Source organism: Protomyctophum bolini (genome assembly GCF_963924005.1).
Source record: "Protomyctophum bolini genome assembly, chromosome: 16".
Classification (NCBI taxonomy): domain Eukaryota; kingdom Metazoa; phylum Chordata; class Actinopteri; order Myctophiformes; family Myctophidae; genus Protomyctophum; species Protomyctophum bolini.
In genome coordinates, this window is record NC_137877.1 from 11446847 (window position 1) to 11466846 (window position 20000).

The window sequence follows — 20000 nt, forward strand, 5'->3', positions numbered from 1 at the left end:
GTTATGGCCTGACAGCCCTATGGCATTCAGGGCTGTGAGATGGGCCCGACATCCATAAATACAACATTCTACTTATAATCGTAACAGGCTTTTTTTGTGTCCCTGGGAAGTGTAGGCTAATAATTACATAATATACGACATACTAACTAGTCCAGTTTAATGTAAAACACAATACATAAATAAATAGATAGTCCTGCAGTCGCAACAATAAAAAATAAAGCTTACATTTACTTTTCTTTTATAACAGTATGGATGTCAAGTCACAGGTTCATATAAAAAAAAAATTAAAACATCAGATTTTAGTGTCAGTGACTCAGAGGTAACAAACGTATTAATCACAGAGATCATGGGCAGACATAATGAAATAAATGACTATGTTGTTGTGCAAAACATGCCCCTCCTAGACAAAAGAAAAACATTTTCTCCCCTACAAGTCCCAATTTATTAAAGCCAGTTCCCAATTCCCCTAAAGCGTACATCTTAATTGGGCGTGAGCGTGCGATAAAGGAACTGGACCAGTGTTGAAGTATGTTGTGGTACAGTGTTGAGGTAGTGTTGAGATACAGTGTTGAAGTAGGCACTGTACACACAGCGTTGGGGTATGCTGCTGAAGTACGCTACAGTGTTCTGCATGCAGTCGGTGGGACGCTTGCACAGATATCATATTGCACAGGCTCATGTCTTTATACGAGGCTATATTTCACAATATTTCTGAGCTCAAGTCTGCACCACAGGGTCAGAGGAGTTCATCTACAGTATGCACACACTGCAAGAGTCGAGTGGAACAGATTAAAAAAATAAAATAAAAAACAATTTTGATGGAATAAGCATCGACTCCTCTGAAACTTTTTCCATAGATTTTTTTTTTTCCAGGGGGAAAATACTAAGCAAGGATCAAGTAATGTTCGAGTGGTCCACTTTGCCAAGAACAACCTTATACTCTAGCAGGTAAATTCCACAAAGCGGGACTTGTGCATGTATAGCCGGAGTTTGCATAAGATAAATGCAATCTCCCATATACTGTAGGCTCATCATTCCTGATCTCACTCCAAGTCCACTCTTAAAACCGCAGCTAAACCTGATGAACCTGTTGTTATACATCGCCTACACATTTTGAGGAAGAGAGAATTCGCTATACCCAAGGAAACAGCTCAGACTCAAGATGCCAACATCCACACTTTTTGTTATTGTGTTACTTTAAAGCATTATTCTCAGTTTACTCTTTCGTCCATTACTTATATGTCATGACACTTAACATCGCACAAGTATTGTGCCCTGCTTGTACTGTGTTTTGTTCGTCTAACATCAGAGCATGTCGGCGAGGAAAAGCTTCGGAGCCTTACAGACAGATCTTTGGCACCGTGTCCCCTCTCCACAGTGTAATCAGCCAAAACGATCGACATGCAGGCGCGTGAGTTCACATCAAGGAGAAAAAGCAACAGACGTTTTAATGACACAGTGAGATTGTAAAGATAAAGTTCTGTGGATTTGACTAATAGAGATGGTTGTTGGACGTTAGGGGCCCTCCCCGTGGTGCTGCGTCGCTGGTGGTTAGGATGTGCTGTGTGGCAGTGGTATCAAGGCCGGGCCAGTAGGAAACGGCTAATCTAACCAGAGTTTGTGCCCAATAAAGTTCTCTGTGTTAAGTCTATACTCCAGAGAGTGCACAAATGGAACTAATTGGACTCGTAAAAGTCCATTTTGTTCCATCTGTATACACTCTTTGAAGTTCAATTAACACTGAGGATTTGTGTGTTCTGGTGAGTTGGTCAAATGTAAATCAATTCAACTTGTGTATAAGGTATTTCTTTTTAATTTAGCTTAATTTCATTAAAATGAGTTGGACTAATTCAAAAAACATGCATTGCATTGAATGTACTTGGTTTGAGTCGGGACTATATACATATATAAAATGTGTGGAAAAACTGAACACATTTGAAATGATAGATAATCTTTTTGAGTGCTGACATCAGCCTAAACTTTGACACAGACCTACACAGAGATCACCAGCTGAGATAGAGCTTCGACTCCGAGCGTCGAAAAGGGAAAGGTTCTCATTTGACTTGTGGAAACAAAAACACAGTGGGAAGTTTCCTGTGGCCTACTTGCTACTTGCCCTGCTATAACTCACTCTGCTCCTTGATTCATATGGAGATAAGCTATTGTCCTCTATTGTTAGTGTTTCGCTCAAGGCAATTGAATAATACTATGCCTGACAGACTATATGTAATGAAAGGGAGTATTTCTTTTTTTACTGCTTAACCCAGCAGATGGCTGCTCGGGTGGTTCTGGTGACAACACATGGGGGGAAGCTGTTGGTGTCCTGCTCTGCAGGGATACTTAAAGTCTGACATGTATACTGGATGACCTTAGAACTGGTGACCTTACGATTCCCAGACAACCTCAGTACCCGCTCATCTATACGGCCATAACTGTATAGCCTATAGTGCGGACTGGAACTCTTAATGTCTCCAAGCGTTATTATTGAAAGGCAAAGCAGAATCACGAGCGCCAGTGTTTAGCAGGCGGGCTGCTGGGCAGCTGTCTGCAATAGCATGTGGGCAGCTGGATGCGAGCCATGCATCCCCGTTTGACTGCATGAGTCCCACAGCCAACCATGCAGCCAACCGACCGACCGACCGACCAACCCATCTTTATCCACATAGGATGGAAAGAGCAGAGGGAGGGTGGCCTGAAAATCAGGACCATATGAATGACATTCCATCTAGTCTTGAGTCTGGGCGTGTTTGCTTGTTGTTGCCGGTGGTTTGGGAAGTCTGGGAGCCTCCGCTGATTTAGGTCTCATATGTTGACATTGTCCTGGCACAACCCCTCTGCCTTAGCCCATTCTGGGCGGGAACCCATTTTGGGTGTTAGCGTCGTGTCGTGCTTTAGCTATTGAAAAATAGCAGATCTCAGATCTCGTAGCGCGCCACCGAGTGGCGCGCTACGAGCTTGTATAGGTCTGCTGTTTTTGAAAAATCAAAGAGCGACTGACATAGAAGACATTTTTAGAATCTGATCTCAGGTCAGAATGAAAACTGTCAGGATGTAGAATATTTTTTTTTAAATCTGATCTCAGGTCAGAATGGGTTAGTCATCCCCCTGCTGTCACTGCAGCGCAGGTCAGAAACGTACTGGCAGAGAGACAGGCGAGAGAGAGAGACAGACACACGCACGCGCGCGCACAATCAGACATCTCAATAACATTTCATAAAATGTTCTCAGTGGGGTGTGACTTTTTCATCCGCTGCTTTTGCCAGTGCTGTGGAGACTGTTTGGAGGGATGGCTCATGGGTGTGGGTGGGAGTGTTCAGTTGCAGGTGACCTCATGGAGGATGTGAAGGCACTGAATCCATCGCAACGGAAGCATACCTGATCCATTTGAGCCATCTTATCCAGGCTTTGCAGCCAAGATTGCTGCTGCTGCGTGTTGGCTGGGGGTTCCCTGTGCGTGTGTGCGTGCGTGCGTGCATGTGTGTATGTGCGCGCGTGCAATTAAAGCCGTGGATGAGCCGGCACGTGTGTGGCATTGTGTGTTTTTGTGCATGTGTGTGTTCCATGTGTCTGTGCTTGTACGTCTCTGTCTATTAGCATCTCCTCGACCACAATCTTTCCTGTTTTTAACTTTATTAACATTCTCATTTCCTCTGGGTGTAATTTGAAGTCCCATGATTAAATCTGTGGCCTACCCAACAATCAGAGCCTTTAGACTTAGAGTGTTTAGGCTTACAAGTGCAATTGAAAGGAAAACATTTCATGATAATGAGAAAGTTATTGCCGTGCGCCTCAATGGCAAATATTTAATGAAAAAGTAAACGCGTTATGAGCCAATGTGACAAAGCGCGTGTGGAGGATAAACAGTGGAGCTGCTCTGCGGTGTTCTATGCCAAACATTTGCTTCTTACAGTACGCTGTTATAACCCTTACGGGGAAAGACCCTACGTGACCAAAATATATGTATTTTATTTAGTCATTCTCTCTAGTTTCATTTTTCTCTCTCACACATGTGAGATGCATGCCTATACACTCACCCACTTACACCCACACACACAAGCATCCACATGTACACACTCATACACACACACACACGCGAACGCAGGCACGCACGCAGGCATGCACACGTGCGCACACACACACACACACGCACACACACACACACACAGTCACACACTATTCCACAATCTCCACTCCACTGGGACTCTACATGGACATGTTAGTGTCCATTTTTGTATAGATCAACTGAGGATGGAGCTGTCCATGGTACTGAAACCAAAGCCAGGTCCAGTGTGGGAGGGACCAGGTCGCAGGGTCAACACAGTGGTACAGACAGTGGTCAGATTCATGACGTGAGCCCTGTGTTTTCCTTTTAACACCCTCTTGGGTTTGTTTAACACAAAAGTCAGAAGTAGGTCATTGAGATGGTTTGCTTTTGCTGTTTTACTATACCCTTACACACGTGGCTACAGATTGTAGCTGTATATTTTCACATTTTCCAAATGGGTGTGTCCTTATGAAGTGAATTCCTCAGACTGGGGTGATGAGTGCCAACGCTTTTTTTCACAGAGGAATATACAGTCTGGCACACGTACACTTTGCTGACAACACATCCAGGCAATGACAGACATGGGCCTGGTCATAAACCCTCTCCCCCATGTCTCACGCCCATAGCGTCTGCAGTGCTCGCCTGTAAATCTCACTCTGTTATTGTTTTAATAATACTAATGTTAGTATTATTCAAGTCGTAAAAATGTCAGACATCAAAAGACAAGAACCTATGAGCTATATCGGGGCAGAGGCAAAGGGCAAGCGCCCAGCTTGTGAAAATAGCTGCGCCTCGCTGAATCAGCAGAGATGTGTGTGAGGGGCGTGTGTGAATGTGCGCGCAACAGTCTGTGCACACCTGTGTGCATGTATACTGTATGTGTGTTTGGGTTTTTCTATGGGTGGGGGAATATTACTATTACTAAGTGCTAGTGTGTGTGGGTATATTTATATCCATTTGTGTGAAAAGCGTGTAAGCGTGCGAACCGCTGAGCAACCTTACTGTGCATAACAAAGCCCTCCAGCGGCTTTTGGTGAATGTAACTTTCTAGAAAGTTCTATTTTCTCCAAACCACAAAAAGCCCCATAAAAGCCAAGCAAGCCAGACCTTACTAATAGCGTTGAGTTCTATACTGATGCCTATGGTGCTGCTTATTGGGGGAAAGCACCCTTATTAGCCCATTCTGGACGGGAACACCCTTTTGGTGTTTTAAACATTATGTTATAGTTTAGCTATTGAAAAATACAAAGCTCATAGCGCGGCACCGAGTGGCGCGCTACGAGCTCGTAGGTCTGCTATTTTTTGAAAAATCGTGACAATATTTATTTCAGAAAACTGGAGGATTTAGAAGATAACTTTTTTAAATTTCTAGGTCAGGCCAAAATGGATTAGACTACTTACAAACACATGACTTTGTTTTCCAAATCAACAATCTTTTTAGCCAAGCCAAAGGGAGAGGGCTCTGAAACCATGTCTGATCCACATACAGTAATAAAAGTGATGTGGAGTAAACGTAAGACATGAGTCACTGTCAAGTTCCACATGTCTGGAGTTTGTTGACGACAGATCACATCACATCGGAACATCTGAACACCCAGTATATAGGCAGTAAGACTCAAAATACAAGTCGGCTGAATTTGTACTGTTCAGCATTATAACAGGTTTTATCTTTAGGTTAACTCCATACCAACATTGACATATCTTGGTTTGGGGCCATTGACTTTCATTGCCGTGGCCTGTTTTGTTTTTTATACATATGTGAGCAATAAAATTGGGCTGCTTTAAATTCTCGGGCTTTGCCAAATGGGCCTATTTTATGTACCAGCGAGCTTAGGGAGCGAGCAAAGGACAGTATGGGGGCAGAGGAATGTAATGTGTGCCAAGCCGGGGCATAATGTGTCCTGACACAACACATTTTAATGGTCTCTCTTCAGTGCCAAGTATATTGAGAAATTGAAACACTTCAAGAGTGGCACATACTGCGGAAGTCCACATTTTTGTATACTTAGGGCCTAGACTATTTAAATGTTACAAGAAATATCCCTGAGAAATGCATGGCAGGATTGTTTTTCTCTAATTTGCAAACATTATGAAATGCTGCAGCATTGTTTTCTAATTGCACGCCTGTCCAAACCATTAAAATCCAAAAAAGCTATAATTTTAACTTCTTGACATTTGATAGCACGCATAAACAGCATCAAGGCTTGATGATTCTTATCAAGGACATTGCACTATGCGTCCACTTAGTGCTAATCTCATTGTAGTGGAATCTTGGAATGGAATCCGGAATCTTATATCAAAAGTCAAGATGTAATCGGCTCCATATGTACCTCAAGTGAACATTTCTCCTTAAAACTCATATTTCACTTCAAACCCTGAGTAACTTTTTGAACAATGAGCCGAGAGCCATGTGAGGTCCTAGCACGTAGAGCACAAAACGTGTGAACCTCAGCCATGAACCGAGCCACATGCTAGTGAACACCCAAGCAAAGCAGACAATAGCGGGGTTGTCTGGCCTCCGAGACCTAAATTAAAACGGTTTTCTCTCTACACACCCTGCAGGGCCCTGTCGAAGGCCCACATCATCGCCCTGATCAAAACGCTCTGGTCACACATTATATAGCAAACGTAATGATATTCTCATCGTTTATTCTTCGTCCCGTCACAATCTGGTTCTTGTTTGTTCCTCTCAGGTCCGCTCTGTGCTGTGGTCCAACAAACGTCTGCTGTGAGTTATAGTGGGGGGGCTGCATGCAGAGACAGTGGGCGGGTTTCTCTTTGTACAGAGTTTGGAAGGGCGTGCGCTGACCATGAGGTGAGCCGAGCTGAGATGAAAGCTAGAGGGCTTGACGTCACTCTATTGGCCATCACAATTGTGGTGAGATTGCAACAGATTGTTGACATTATCATTGTGATATTAGGCCTGGGTGGCCACTTCATCACTGCATGCTGAAAGGCTGTGGCTGGAGACGGCATTCTGGCGGGATTAAGTCCTCCCGGTGCACGACTAGGTCAGGACAAAGATTAATACCTCATTTTATATTCCATTGTACTACAGTGGCACACGCGCAGAAAATAGCTGATTTATACAAGCTTGAGCTCTGCAGAGTAATTCAGGCTCAATTCAGATGATGTCAGAAAACATAGCGCTTTAGAAAAGTAATGTTTTTTATTAAAACATACACAGACATAAATAAAAAATAAAAAACATTGAATGAAAAAAATCTAAAGGATGAAGATTTTATGGATATGCTACAATCACGTTAAAAAAAACATTATATTCTGCTTTTGGCTAGGCAAGTGCACACAGAATTGTCAGGACAAAGATACATAAATATGCTTTCTAAAATTGAGCCCCTGTGTTTTAATATCAAAAAAGCGTGTCTACTATTTTGTCTAAGTGCTGCATAATGAATGTCATACAGACATAAAATATAAATGATTTTCTTTACAGTCGAAAGGTCATTTTAACAATGACCTATCTCTGTACAATCTATATCTAATAAATAAATACTAATAGTGCATATTCCCATTTAACTCAGTGAGGAGCCAAATGAAAACCAAAAACAAAAAAAAAAAAGAAAAAAAAAAACTTTAAGTTAAAGACAGACCAAAGTCAATTTGGTCCCCCAAGTCAAAAGACAAGAGTTTGTTCGTGTCGTCACCTACGGTCAGACAGCCCAGCTATCTGCTCTATAGGATCACTTATATCTTGATTGTCATTGTCATTGCCACATGTTCTCCTCAGTTTGATATGACATTGGCGTGTCATTGCCTTCACTGTAGCACCCCATACACATTGGATTTCACTCATTACCAAGGCAGAGAATGAAACGTCATGACTTATGCTGATCTGCTCATTCTTATGTTGGTGCGTTCAACTGTGACTGTGTCTGTTGAGGGTTGTCTTGTTCAACCACTTTAAACCGCCGGAGTACCCCACAGGTCTATACTTGGTCCCTTCCCTTTCCCATCCACACCGCCAAATGTCTTCGCGGGAAATAGCGAAATGTACAAGTTCACACGCAAACACGTGGCAAGCTTGTAGATCTGCTGTTCTCGCGGTATGTTCCTCTGGCGATAACATACCCAGAATAGGGACACAAGGGTTCATATGGTTGAAATTTGCTATGATGTCATTTTGCCGTTCAATGCGAGGGTGAATTCTACACATGGGACAGCTGGCTACAATACTGTACGATTAGAGATTCAGAACGAACTACACACTACAAAGTATGTTTGTGTTGTTTAGGCTACTTACTACAATGGAACACAGTAATTCCTCATCACCAACTGTCTTGTTCACACTTATAATAAATGCCTTTCATTAAATCATTTCAGTATTAAATGTGGTGGCTCATAGCCACGCCTGGGAATGTTGTTATCATTACCCTGTGTTAATCCGCTAAGTACAAGCAGATGCTCCGTTAGCTAAAACGTTACACCGCTGAACACACTCTTTTTCCTGAAGTTTCCAAGAAAATAAGGATCAACAGTGATAAATCCTTTCTCACTGCGCGTCCTGCCAAAGGACTTTTTTGTCATGGCTACTCCCATATGGTTTGCTTTTGTTAGCAGAATACACGTGTCTACTAGTCTAGTCCATGATGTTGAAGTCAGTGCCAATGTCAAAACTCTAGCTCATGTGTGTTCCTGAATGTTTCAACATGTAATGGCCACTAGATTTCCACGGCCAAAACCCACATGGAGTCACAACTGTATCGCCAATACCGTGACACCATTTACTAAACTGTCAGAAGATAGCCTATATACAGTAGGTCACATCTCTAAACAGAAGCATCCAGTGCCATTTTAGAACCATTATGTTTAAAGACTTGAATATGATGCCATAGGAAGTGAATGGCAAAACAAGTACTCCCTCGGTTGACTAATCAATCCTGTATTTCTCCGCATATTCAAAGGCCCGGTTGGTGAAGAGCAACGTATAAAAAGAACCTATACAATAAAAAAAACACATTATTTCTTTTTGAACAGCTCAATAATATAAATCAGTAATCTTACAAAATGACAAGTGCTCGCACAGTGGTTCTTTGGCGTATCAAAATGTTCAGTAGCACAACCTCCCTCCCGTTGCATCATGTTCTCTAAAAAAAAAAAATCAGTTGCCCAGTTTCATGGCCCCGAAATACGTCCCTTGCCCCTCCAGGTCCAGCAGCCAGGCGTTGGACACGTTGACGTAGAGCGCGTCGCCCTCCTCCAGCCGTACCCCCCGGCCCTGCTGGGAGCAGTACATGTTGTAGTCCTTCTCCCCCCAGTGCATGGTGCTGCCCGTCTTCATCAGCACCGCAGCCCTCACCACGTTCTGCTTGATGCGCTCGTGGTACACGTACTGGATGAGCTGGGTGTTGCTCACGTCGGGCGCCGGGGTCCTGGTCTGTCCTCCGGCGGCGGCGGCGCTGTCCTCCGGGTAGGGGTCGTAGTAGCGGAAGCAGGTCTTGGCGTAGACGTAGTAGAAGCCGGATTCGAGCACCACGAGTTTGCCCTTCTGGTAGTCCATGCGGTTGCGCAGGCCGTGCACTTCGTCCCAGTCGATCGTGATGTCCCTCGGCTCGCCCTCTGAGGAAAACCATGGCAATACGAACAGGTTAGAGAGGTAGATGGGTGATGGGTTTTTATTGTGTGTGTGTGTGCGTGTGTGTGTGTGGGTGGGTGTGTGTGTGTGTGTGTGTGTGTGTGTGTGTGTGTGTGTGTGTGTGTGTGTGTGTGTGTGTGTGTATATAGTGTGAACACACACACACACACACACACACACACAGACTCTCTGTATACAGTACATACTGTTCTCTATCGTATCGAGACCATCTCTCCACCCACCATGTTTCATACAGTATGTATGGGGAATGTCCCCACCTCACTTGTGACGTGGATATCTCTTTAAGACACACCAGTTGTACTGGCACGCATGGGGTATATAAAGCCCAGGTGTGCGTGATTACACTGCTTTTTTTTATCTCCACCAGTCACCAGACAGACGTGGCGTCTCGACAGCAGAGAAGCTCACAGCTATACAGCGGATTCTTTTTGAATTCTTAATAAAAGGCATGGCCTTAGCGTCTTGCGGGGCTCTGGGTAGCGTCTGGCGCCCGAGCATTTGGCGGCGGATGGCGTCTGGCTCCAGGGGTTGTAAATATTTTAAATTGAACATAACTGTAAATATTTTAAAATTCAGTATGTGCTGGGTCGGAGCCACTGGTGTTGGCGCTGGGGCTCTGGTACTGTCTCGCTTCCTCGCGAGGTGTCTTACAGAGTTCCCCATACATATGAAATATGTTGGGTGGAGAGATGGTCTCGATACGATAGAGAACGTTCGGTTACTCGGTAACCTTTGTTCTCTGAGTGAAGAGACTATCTCTCCAGCTCGATGTCGCTCAGAAGCGGTGTCGATCAAGTAAACCAGTGTAATCACGCACACCTGGGCCTTGTATACCTGTGCGTGCCAGTACAACTGGTGTGTCTTAAAGAGATATCCACGTCACAAGTGAGGTGGGGACATCCCCCCCATACATATGAAATATGTCGGGTGGAGAGATAGGGCTGTATTTTGCGTGTCTTAAGTACCAGTTCTTATTCCCTAACTTGAGTAAACTAAAGACCTGGAGGCGTGATCAATGCTCTTTGGACACTCAGAATAGCCAAATGGCATTGATCACGCCTCCAGGTCTTTAGTTTACTCAAGTTAGGGAATAAGACCTGGTACTTAAGACACGCAAAATACAGCCCATAGTCTCTTCACTCAGAGAACAAAGGTTACAAAGTAACCAAACGTTCTGTAATATAGCATTTTCATTTTGTACTTACAACAGGCTACATGAATTCATAACCGCTTACTTACGGCTTATTGTTTATCAAAACTACTTTATTGGTACTATTATGGCTACTATTACTATTACACACTATTGTGGCCACATCAGAGAATTCTAAATTAATTTTGAAGGACATGTTGCATTATGCAGTCCAACAATCGGGGTCCATCTTGTTCCAACTCTGGACTTACTCTTGTACTCCTGTTGCGATTTGATGGGTAGATGAGCGGAGGGCAGGACGTCTTTGGAAGTCTTACATCGTCGGTTTTTCCTCGTGTCCTTCAGGGCATCGAGCACTGGCTCTGTCTGCACCTCCTGCAAGAAAACAGGAAATGGTCATAATCGGTAAAGGGTAAACGGTGCATTTATATAGCGCCTTTACATAGATTGTGCATTTACAATCAGCAAAGTGGCAGCTGACAAATGGAAATTCACATCATTGTGGAGAGAACACTATATAATGAGTGTGTCAGTCAGACCACACTCTGTGGACAGTTGCTCAATGTCAGACTTTGTATAGTGACATCTGAAATTCACTCCAAGCCACAAATAGCTTAGCTCAGAAACAATGCCATTTTGACATGCTACACCACAGCTTTATCTTGCTGTCTCCCTGAATAATTTGTGCATTTGCATGAGCGAGTGAAATGTATATTTGTGTTTAATGGTATTTAATGTGTGTGTGCGTGCGTGCGTCCGTGCGAGTACTGTACGTGCCCATGCATTTGTATGGTTGTGCATGCATGTATAGCTGATAATAACTGTGATTTTTGTGGGTACGTTGGCCTCTATTGTGTGCAAATGCTGTATAGTGGATCATGAAATCTCTTTCTCTTGGTCCAACGTGACCTTGCCTGTTACAGTAAAATATCTTATCCCTTTACAACGGTAGTTGAACTCGGTGCTGGAGGCTCTGTCAGCGAGACTGTCAGCGAGTGTAACCTTTCAGATGGATTGCGCTTTTCACATACTTGGCGCCGCTTATCTGATTGAATTCAGCCCCCTGAGTGATGACTTTATATAAGTCTAAGCTACGGTGCTTCTTCCTCAGGCAGGACGGAGCGCATATACGGTAGAAGAAAAACATGGTTTTCAAGCAGGTAAATATAGTTACTTCAGCAAAGGTTGCCAAGTCTCGTCAGCCTTTTGAGACGAGGAGAGCCTGGCATGAGACTCATATTTTCCTGCTACATATCGCAAAAAAAATCAGGTTAAAAGTTCAAAGAAAGACAAGATACACTTGTCATTTGAATAGTTGCTTGCCGAGTTATAAATGAGTGAACATATTTCACTTATAAATGAGTGAACATATTTCACTTATAAATGAGTGAACATATTTCACTTATAAATGAGTGAACATATTTCACTTATAAATGAGTGAACATATTTCACTTATAAATGAGTGAACATATTTCACTTATAAATGAGTGAACATATTTCACTTATAAATGAGTGAACATATTTCACTTATAAATGAGTGAACATATTTCACTTATAAATGAGTGAACATATTTCACTTATAAATGAGTGAACATATTTCACTACCTTTCAATGTTTTAGCTATTTGTCTGTGTATGTCAGTGTGCACAGCAATTGCACAAATTAGTTTGTGCAACTGCATTAATGTTTTATGCACACACACAATCATACAGTACATGCATTAGATTACATTAACTTTTTTCTCACAAATGTTGGTCCTAATGCTCAAGAGTATAAAAAAGCATTGTCACATTGAAAATGTTTCAACTCGTTTCAGAATTTATGGCTAATTTCCTCCGATTCAATAATCTCAGGTATGCCAATGTCATCCCGCCGTCGCCTTATGCCAGGAAATAAAATACCACAGTGAAAATGAAAAGTGTTGAAACGGGCAAGCCCCTTAAACAGGCCACCCTAACAAGAACAGCACACACAGACAGTGAGACACACACATTGCCTCTTAAATACAAACAACACTAAACAAGCCAAAGAAACCTAAATTACACGGTGACAATCACACCGAGACCACAAAACGCGGTCCCGTGCTCGTCAACATCGCACTGTGCTAATATTACAATGTAATATTTACTCAAAACCCGAACTTGGACAGATTTACACAGCTCTCAATCTAAGATTAGCACCGTCTGTCATTCCAAAAACAATTTGCTGCACAAACATGTTTATAGAACGGTGGTACGGAATGAGACAAGGGGGTAAACAAGGACTTGCCAAGGCCACTAAGAAATCATCAACGTCTGTGCTACCCAACTGGCCTTACATTGTGTGTGGATACTGTCCTTGATTTGTGGTTTTTACACTTGACCGCTTCATACCTTTTTCACCATGCAGGATGACACTGTATAAACAAGGGAGCAGAAACAGCGTGGCTGTTTCTGGGTGTACAGCGTGATGCTCAACGTCAACGTGACCTACGGTTGAGGCCGTAGCGTGGCGTTGGGGGAAAAGCCACACACTTGTAGCAGAGGGCTATTTAAGGTGCTTTCCACAGAACAGATCCTAGATAATGTTGTCTCCGGGTGAATAATGGCACACGCTGTCATCTCACTGTATGCCTCTGGGCCAGAGAATGCACAGCGCTGCAGGCTTTGGTTTTCTTTTTAGTCCTATATGACTTTATACTAGATATCTCAACGTCTGTGTTATCTTGTTGAGTGGTTTGAGAGATGCTGCCCTCAGAAACAAAAGTCTGAACTTCACTCACAACTTGGCCACGAGAGCGGGGCAATCCTTGTATGTTTAAAAGTGCATCAATCAGGCAAATCTCTGAAAACTGTTAAAGTGTTCACATCGTGAGTCAGTGGTCCCAATTCGCTGGCTTTTAACCAATCCTCACCACTCCCAATAGTTCAGACCACAGCCCCAGATCCAAGCGTAGGCCAGGCCTAACATCCTGTCTCTTCCATCAAAGGGCACGGAGCGTGTAGCTAAACAAGAGAGCTGACAGCTGTCCAGTGGGGCCCGCGCTCTCTAACAAAACCCTCTGGTCTGTCACGAGGAGAGTAGCGGTGGTCCAAGGGCAGACCCTAACACAACACAACGTGGGCCAAGTGGACCTGTCACCCTGACACCTCATAAAGCTCCCAGCATGCCTCACTTCTGCGCCATGGGAAATGGCGGATAAGTTGATGACACAATGAGCTCCTCAGTTCCAAAGACAGGCTGGGTGGTTTTTTGTCTTGAGGACTCCGCCGGGGTTACCCGGGGCAAACACAAACACATCATTTCAAAAGGAGTTACTGCATAATGGGGGAAACCAAAACACAAGTGAAGCAAAGCAGCCCCTTTTCTTTTCTGTGTTGTTTTACTTCCTGGAAGGTTTTTTGCTTGTGCACGGCAAAAACCCGTGCCAAGAAAATGGCGGCGCCTTCCAAAAAGGAATTAGAGAAAAACCCCTATCAGACCTCAACAATGGAGCATTCCGACCTGACCACTCCGTTATGCCACCCTTACTGATGATTGAAGGTTACCGAGGACACTTGGCAACCACAGATGGCAAACAATGACATCATGCAGAAGCACAAAGTGTTGATTGGTTCTCTCGCTTGTCTTGGCTGTCAAATCCAAAACGTTTGGCAAAGTCACTAGCTGAAGTGTCAAGTGGCACTCCCATTTAACAACAACACTTTCTACTGAGCCACATCACAGGCTAATATTGGTGGTGTCCTACGAGAAAAAAAAGAAAACACTTAAAATACAGCTTCATTCATAAGCTATGGGACACTACTCTATATCAAACAAGTTGTATTTTCCGCCCTGTCGTCTACCGTCACCAGCCTTCCTGACCACCACTGGTGGAAGGCAGTATGCATCCACGGCACTAAGCTAAATTACAAAGCACAGCATTTAAAGTGGTTAACTATGCTTTTGTTTGTCTTTAACTATTCTTTAACCCATTTATAGGCCTGACGTCGAAATTTATAAAATGTCTTCTAAATTTGGACAGTTTTCCGTCAGGACTTGCACCACATTTTCACGATTTTTTCAAAAATAGCAGACCTACAAGCTCATAGCGCGCCACTCGGTGGCGCGCTATGAGCTTGTAGATCTGCTTTTTTTCAATAGCTAAATTATAACATGTTTAAAACACCAAAAGGGGTTAATTATGTAATACAAATTCGAAGGCAAGGCACATTATACCTCCAGTTTGGAACAAACATAAGAAAATAATACCTATCATTAATGTAAACATTCTTAATAACAAGGCTTTTTATGTGGCATAAAAACTTTGGTCTTGTTTATACCATATAACTGTGCAAGTGGTAGTTTTCATATTCATTTCGTTTCTTGGCATGTTGATGACATGTGACAATCAAAACAAAACAAAATCTGATAAATATGCTTCTTCCTAACCTTCATGAATAATTCATATTTATTATTCTGATGGAAATTTAAATTGTTGGTGTTCTCCTTTTCTCATTTGAACCAAAAGGTTTACACAGTAATTTCTGCGGTGAGTGAACCCATGAACCCTTTGGGCACTTGGGAAGAAATAAAACCACACGGTGTAGTAATATAAAATGAGTGCATGTCCATGGGAAAACACGCACTCTTCATCCGCCAACTTAGAACTGCAGATATTTCGTTGCTCTCTGACAACAGCCATAGAGGGTATGCGCATGCTTAAAGTGAATGGCACATCGAGTGGCAAAGCAACATGCAAAGTGAGTTTGACATATTGTTTAACGTTGTTTAATGCAATCAGATATGACTTTTCTGTGTGGATGTATGGGGCTGTCAAGGCCAGGAAAGTAGTTTTTTGCCACTCAGTATAGGCGTTCCTGCATGCATAACTTCCTGGTTTGATGATGATGTCACGCGCATACCCTCTATCTAGGTGCATCTACTGTGTCATATAACAGGAAGTAAAACGGTTATAATGGTGGAGGAAGAAAAGTCCCTGGTGTTGTTGTGTTGTTTTGCACGGGGGCATGCAGGAGACAACAACTCACCTCTATGGGTCGGTGTGGAGCTGACGACAGGTCTACCTGGAGACAGATGTTAGAGGTCAGAGGTTAGAGGTCAACGTTTCAAAACAACAACAGCAACAACACCACACAATGATAGCCGTCCGCGGCCCCCTAATGAGGACACAGACCTAGCAGGAAACATTTCCAAAGCTCCATGACAGGTGTGAGTGGGAGGGATATTTCACAAAACTTTACAGGAAGACGGAAATAAGTGTGGGGGCTGGTTTGGATTGGAGCTCTTTTAACCGCATGTCACTCCCCTGGCAGATTTGCCGCCAGACTGCCTGGCTGTCACAGCATGGCCAAATTAAAAGTGGCTTTGAGAGTGAGTCACTCTGTGGCTCAATTGTCAGGGGTCAGCTTAACTCACTGTCAACTATGAACACAAACTAAACTGTAAACAAATACTTTGTCCTTTGCCTTTTTGTGTGTACTACACCACGTGCATACTCACGCACACACACACACACACACACACACACACACACACACACACACACACACACAGAATCTAAAGCAGCGTGGCAAAATGCCCTTACACCAGCACATTCCTGCGCAGGCACCAGGCACGGCACTGTGCAGATTCCTGCTCCCTGCATGTCTCTGTCTCCAGTAAGAAGTCACACAGGTGTTTTGGAGACCAGCGATGGTGCAGTCAGTGCCAAACAAACTGTGGTCCGTGCGAGGCTATGACTCAGCTTCAAAATGCTACCACATGGTGCCATCAGGGTCGGGATTCAAGGACAGGCATTAGGCATAGAGTATTAATTCACAACCCAGCATGCCGTCTTCAGTGTAAATCGAACTCTGGCCAATCAGACTGATGAGTCTCGTAGCAGAACTTGCGATTAACAAGGACGCTGATTACTCCCCACAGCTGCATACATCACAGAATCATCCCCAATAGACAGAATACAACTACACAAAAGTATTGGCTTTCGCCCTTAATTTCTTGGGATTCTTCAATTCCACTCTGGGGGGCTTTCACTCGTCAACTTCACTCTCACTGACTCCCCGCCACCAACAACCCCCCCTCACTCGTACGCACGCACACACACACACACACACACACACACACACACACACACACACACACACACACACACGCATGCACGCACACACAGTCTCACTGTCTGTACTTTTCTGTCTGTCTGTCTGTCTGTCTGTGATTATTTCCGTCTGGCTTGTGTCCAGGATAAGTTACCACCACGCACTGATGTGTTTATCCCAAAAACAAGCCAAACAGATCTGACACATAAACATACAGTGGAGTGGAGTGGAGCGAGAGATAGAGAGAGAGAAAGGGGGGCTGCGAGGGGGGAGGGGGGGGGGGGGGTCAGAGAGAGAGAACTTTTCAAGTAAAGCATCTTGACAGAAAGGAGATGCGGTCTCTTCTATTGGCTTGTCGAAACATCAATTCCAAAACCGCTGTTAAAGTATAACAAAAACAACCGGGCCTATAATGTAAATGTTGCTTTTACAAGATCACAGATATGTACAACGAAGATAAGACTATCAAGATGAGTTAGCTACCACCTGACAAGCCGTGCACTAACTGTGTGTGGATGCATGTTTTTACCAGTTGTAATATATTCTGAGACTTTTGTCTTGATATTTTCCAGAGAGTTCAAATGCATTTCCAAAAGTGTTATTCTCAGTCCATGGCCTTGAAGAAACCTCTGTTTATTCTCAAAGGTCTTCACTTTTGACAGATAAATTACAAATATAGCCCAAAACAAATGGCATGTAAACATGTGCACGAAAAACTGCAGGCAGAGGCATAAGTGAAAACATCTGCAGTTTGCAAACAAGACATCTTGCAGAATGACATTTGTATTTACAGTAGAGCCTGAATTAGCCTACCAAGATTTATCACCCAAACGGAGCGATGCTTCAGATAAGGTCTTGCAGCCGCAGGAAAATATGATCTCGCTGAAATAGCTGTTAAAATGCAACGCCCTAATCTCCGTGGAAAATCTCAGCAGCAATGCGAGGTGATGCGTGTGAAAGAACAGCACGGCGCGCTGACAGCGGAGTAGGCCTACAGTAACATACCTACGCAGTAGGCTACGCGGGCAATGTTCAAACTAAACACACTGAGGCGCATGGCGCCTTAAAACAGAAACCAATTATGTTTCCTTGTAACAGGAGTAGGCTAGTCTCAAATCCTTATCTCAAAATTCTCGAAAAGCAATAAGCTTCAAATGTTCATTATCTTTCGCCTACTCTTGTAGATTAGATCCGCTTTGTAAACGAACCCTGCGAGCATGTAACATACTTTAGTCTACCTTTAATGGTAGACATTAAAAGATTGCGCTATGTTGACACAATTTAATTCTCATGCAGTGTCTCATGCCAGATATTGTGGGCCCACCTCCACAATATACACGTACACATTTCGAAGAAAGTTTGTTTTCGAAGAAAGTTTGTTTTCAAATAAATTGAAAGTATAGTTTAAGCAGTCAAATATGCTGTCAGACATGCACTGTAAAAGAAAAAAGAAAAAGAAAAAAAGCGAGAAGTGAGAGGCAAAGTGTCGCATGCGTTGCATTGAAGTGAAGTGTGTTTGAGCGTGCAATAAAAAAGCGTTGCCTACCTCTTGGAGGTAACCTGTCAAGTGTAATAAGATCGCCACGCTCGACGCCACCTGAAGCAATCCCATAACGGCGAGCGTGCCGAAGAGCAGCGGCCGGTACGTGGGTTCCGAGCTCTGCACGGGGTGGAAGCGGTGCTGCCCCGACTCAATGTCGACCGTGTTCCGAAGGTAGCCCCGGTAATCGTTATGGTTAGCTGCCATGGCTGAGCGCTGTGTCAGGTCCTCTCTCCTTAGTGCAAGAAAGGCAATTGTGACCGAGGAGTTCTATAAGCGGTGGGTGGGCTGGGAGAGTTCGGCTCCTTTGTAAAGCAGGCAGCCAATCAGAACAGATGGACGGCACGGAGAGGGCTCTCTGGTGCGCTGATCGCTCTCCTGCAACGACGCAGTTACGTTACGGGACTGTCTCACACTGAGAGACAGACAGACTGACTGACTGACTGACAAGACAGAGAGACAGACGCGATCGCACTACAGGTAAAACGAGACGTGCGCCTTTATTTGCTCTCCTCTGTGTGCCGCGGCGCTACAAAAGGCCCTTCAGCAAAACGAACTGACGTCACGTGAGCTTTTTACCCCTTGTGTCACAATTCTTCATTTAGGCAACAACAGTAGCGCCGCATTGGGGCTTTGATTGCCACAAACTAAAAAACAATAGCCACCTGTATCAAAACAAGATGCAACTTAACTGTTATGTTATAACTAATACTTGTTTATTCATATTTATTATTAATAATTTAATCATGTCATTTAAGCAGCATGGTCATTAAATTAATATGGCACACACAATGTAACTATAATGGAAGTTATGAATAGCATTAGCCTATAGCCTACTATAAGCGCAGCCTAGCTATTACTGTAAGCGCACAGGTCTGCATGTGCGCGGCCTGTACGGTGTACCTGGCCTAGGGCATGGCCAGACCCTATATATGGGCCAGTTAATATATATATATTAGTCTGGACTCTGGCCCATATATAGGGTCTGGCCATGCCATCACGCACATAATAGTAGGTCGACAGTCGATCGATCTATACAGCCATAAAGAGAGAATGAATAAATATAAATCCAGAATACATTTTTGTCCAAAGAAGCAAAATATGTCTTCTTATAAGCCTATAGGCCTATATAGTCACACTCACTGAATATTTTAAATGTATCATTTTAAAATGTCATTATCGTGAGAACAATGGCTTCCATTTTCGCTTTGCAACTTTTCAGGACTAGAAAGCCTGCAGTTTTTATTAGCTTGTATTCCCCATCGATGATGTCACTGGAAGACACAGCCCTCCTATGAGACACAGACAGAGTAGAATTTTTTTTTTTCATGATTATTAGTGAGGACCTATTACTGTATAATTGAAGATAGGTTGAAAAGTGGTGAAGTGGTCCTTTAACCCTGGATAAAACATACAATTATTAATCTAAAACTCAACTACAATAAAGAAAATATATTTCAATAAATTGCACAATATTGTAGGCCTATACTGTACATGACAAGGCATTGCTGTTTATTCTCAACAGCAATGAATCAATGATATACGGTAGATTTGTGAAAAGGCCTCTTCTGATG

The 20000-nt window shown here is 43.4% G+C and overlaps 1 protein-coding gene across 3 annotated transcripts; it reads right to left on the bottom strand.

Moving 5' to 3' along the window:
• Positions 1–7201: 7201 nt before the first annotated feature.
• tnfsf11 (TNF superfamily member 11) lies at positions 7202–18841 on the bottom strand. Of its 3 annotated transcripts, none has more exons than XM_080785534.1 (4): positions 18433–18841; positions 15819–15854; positions 11050–11175; positions 7202–9614 (listed from the first exon to the last, which is right to left on the bottom strand). In XM_080785534.1, exons 1-4 carry the CDS (start codon positions 18631–18633, stop codon positions 9165–9167), a joined length of 813 nt encoding a protein of 270 aa, XP_080641660.1. In that variant the 5' UTR covers positions 18634–18841; the 3' UTR covers positions 7202–9164. The 3 variants fall into 3 exon arrangements, with proteins under 3 accessions (XP_080641660.1, XP_080641659.1, XP_080641658.1); XM_080785533.1 differs by having other exon boundaries at positions 7202–9622; positions 11061–11184; XM_080785532.1 differs by having other exon boundaries at positions 11050–11184.
• Positions 18842–20000: the final 1159 nt, after the last annotated feature.

What these genes read in the sequence shown, in the direction of transcription:
- tnfsf11 (XM_080785532.1), bottom strand. Translation starts at nt 18,633, where the DNA reads ATGGCAGCTAACCATAACGATTACCGGGGCTACCTTCGGAACACGGTC. An exon ending in TGACAGGTTACCTCCAAGAG is followed by an intron (nt 15,855 to 18,432) that starts GTAGGCAACGCT and finishes ATCTGTCTCCAG; the next exon opens with GTAGACCTGTCGTCAGCTCC. An exon ending in AGTACAAGAGTAAGTCCAGA is followed by an intron (nt 9,615 to 11,049) that starts GTTGGAACAAGA and finishes TCAGAGGGCGAG; the next exon opens with CCGAGGGACATCACGATCGA.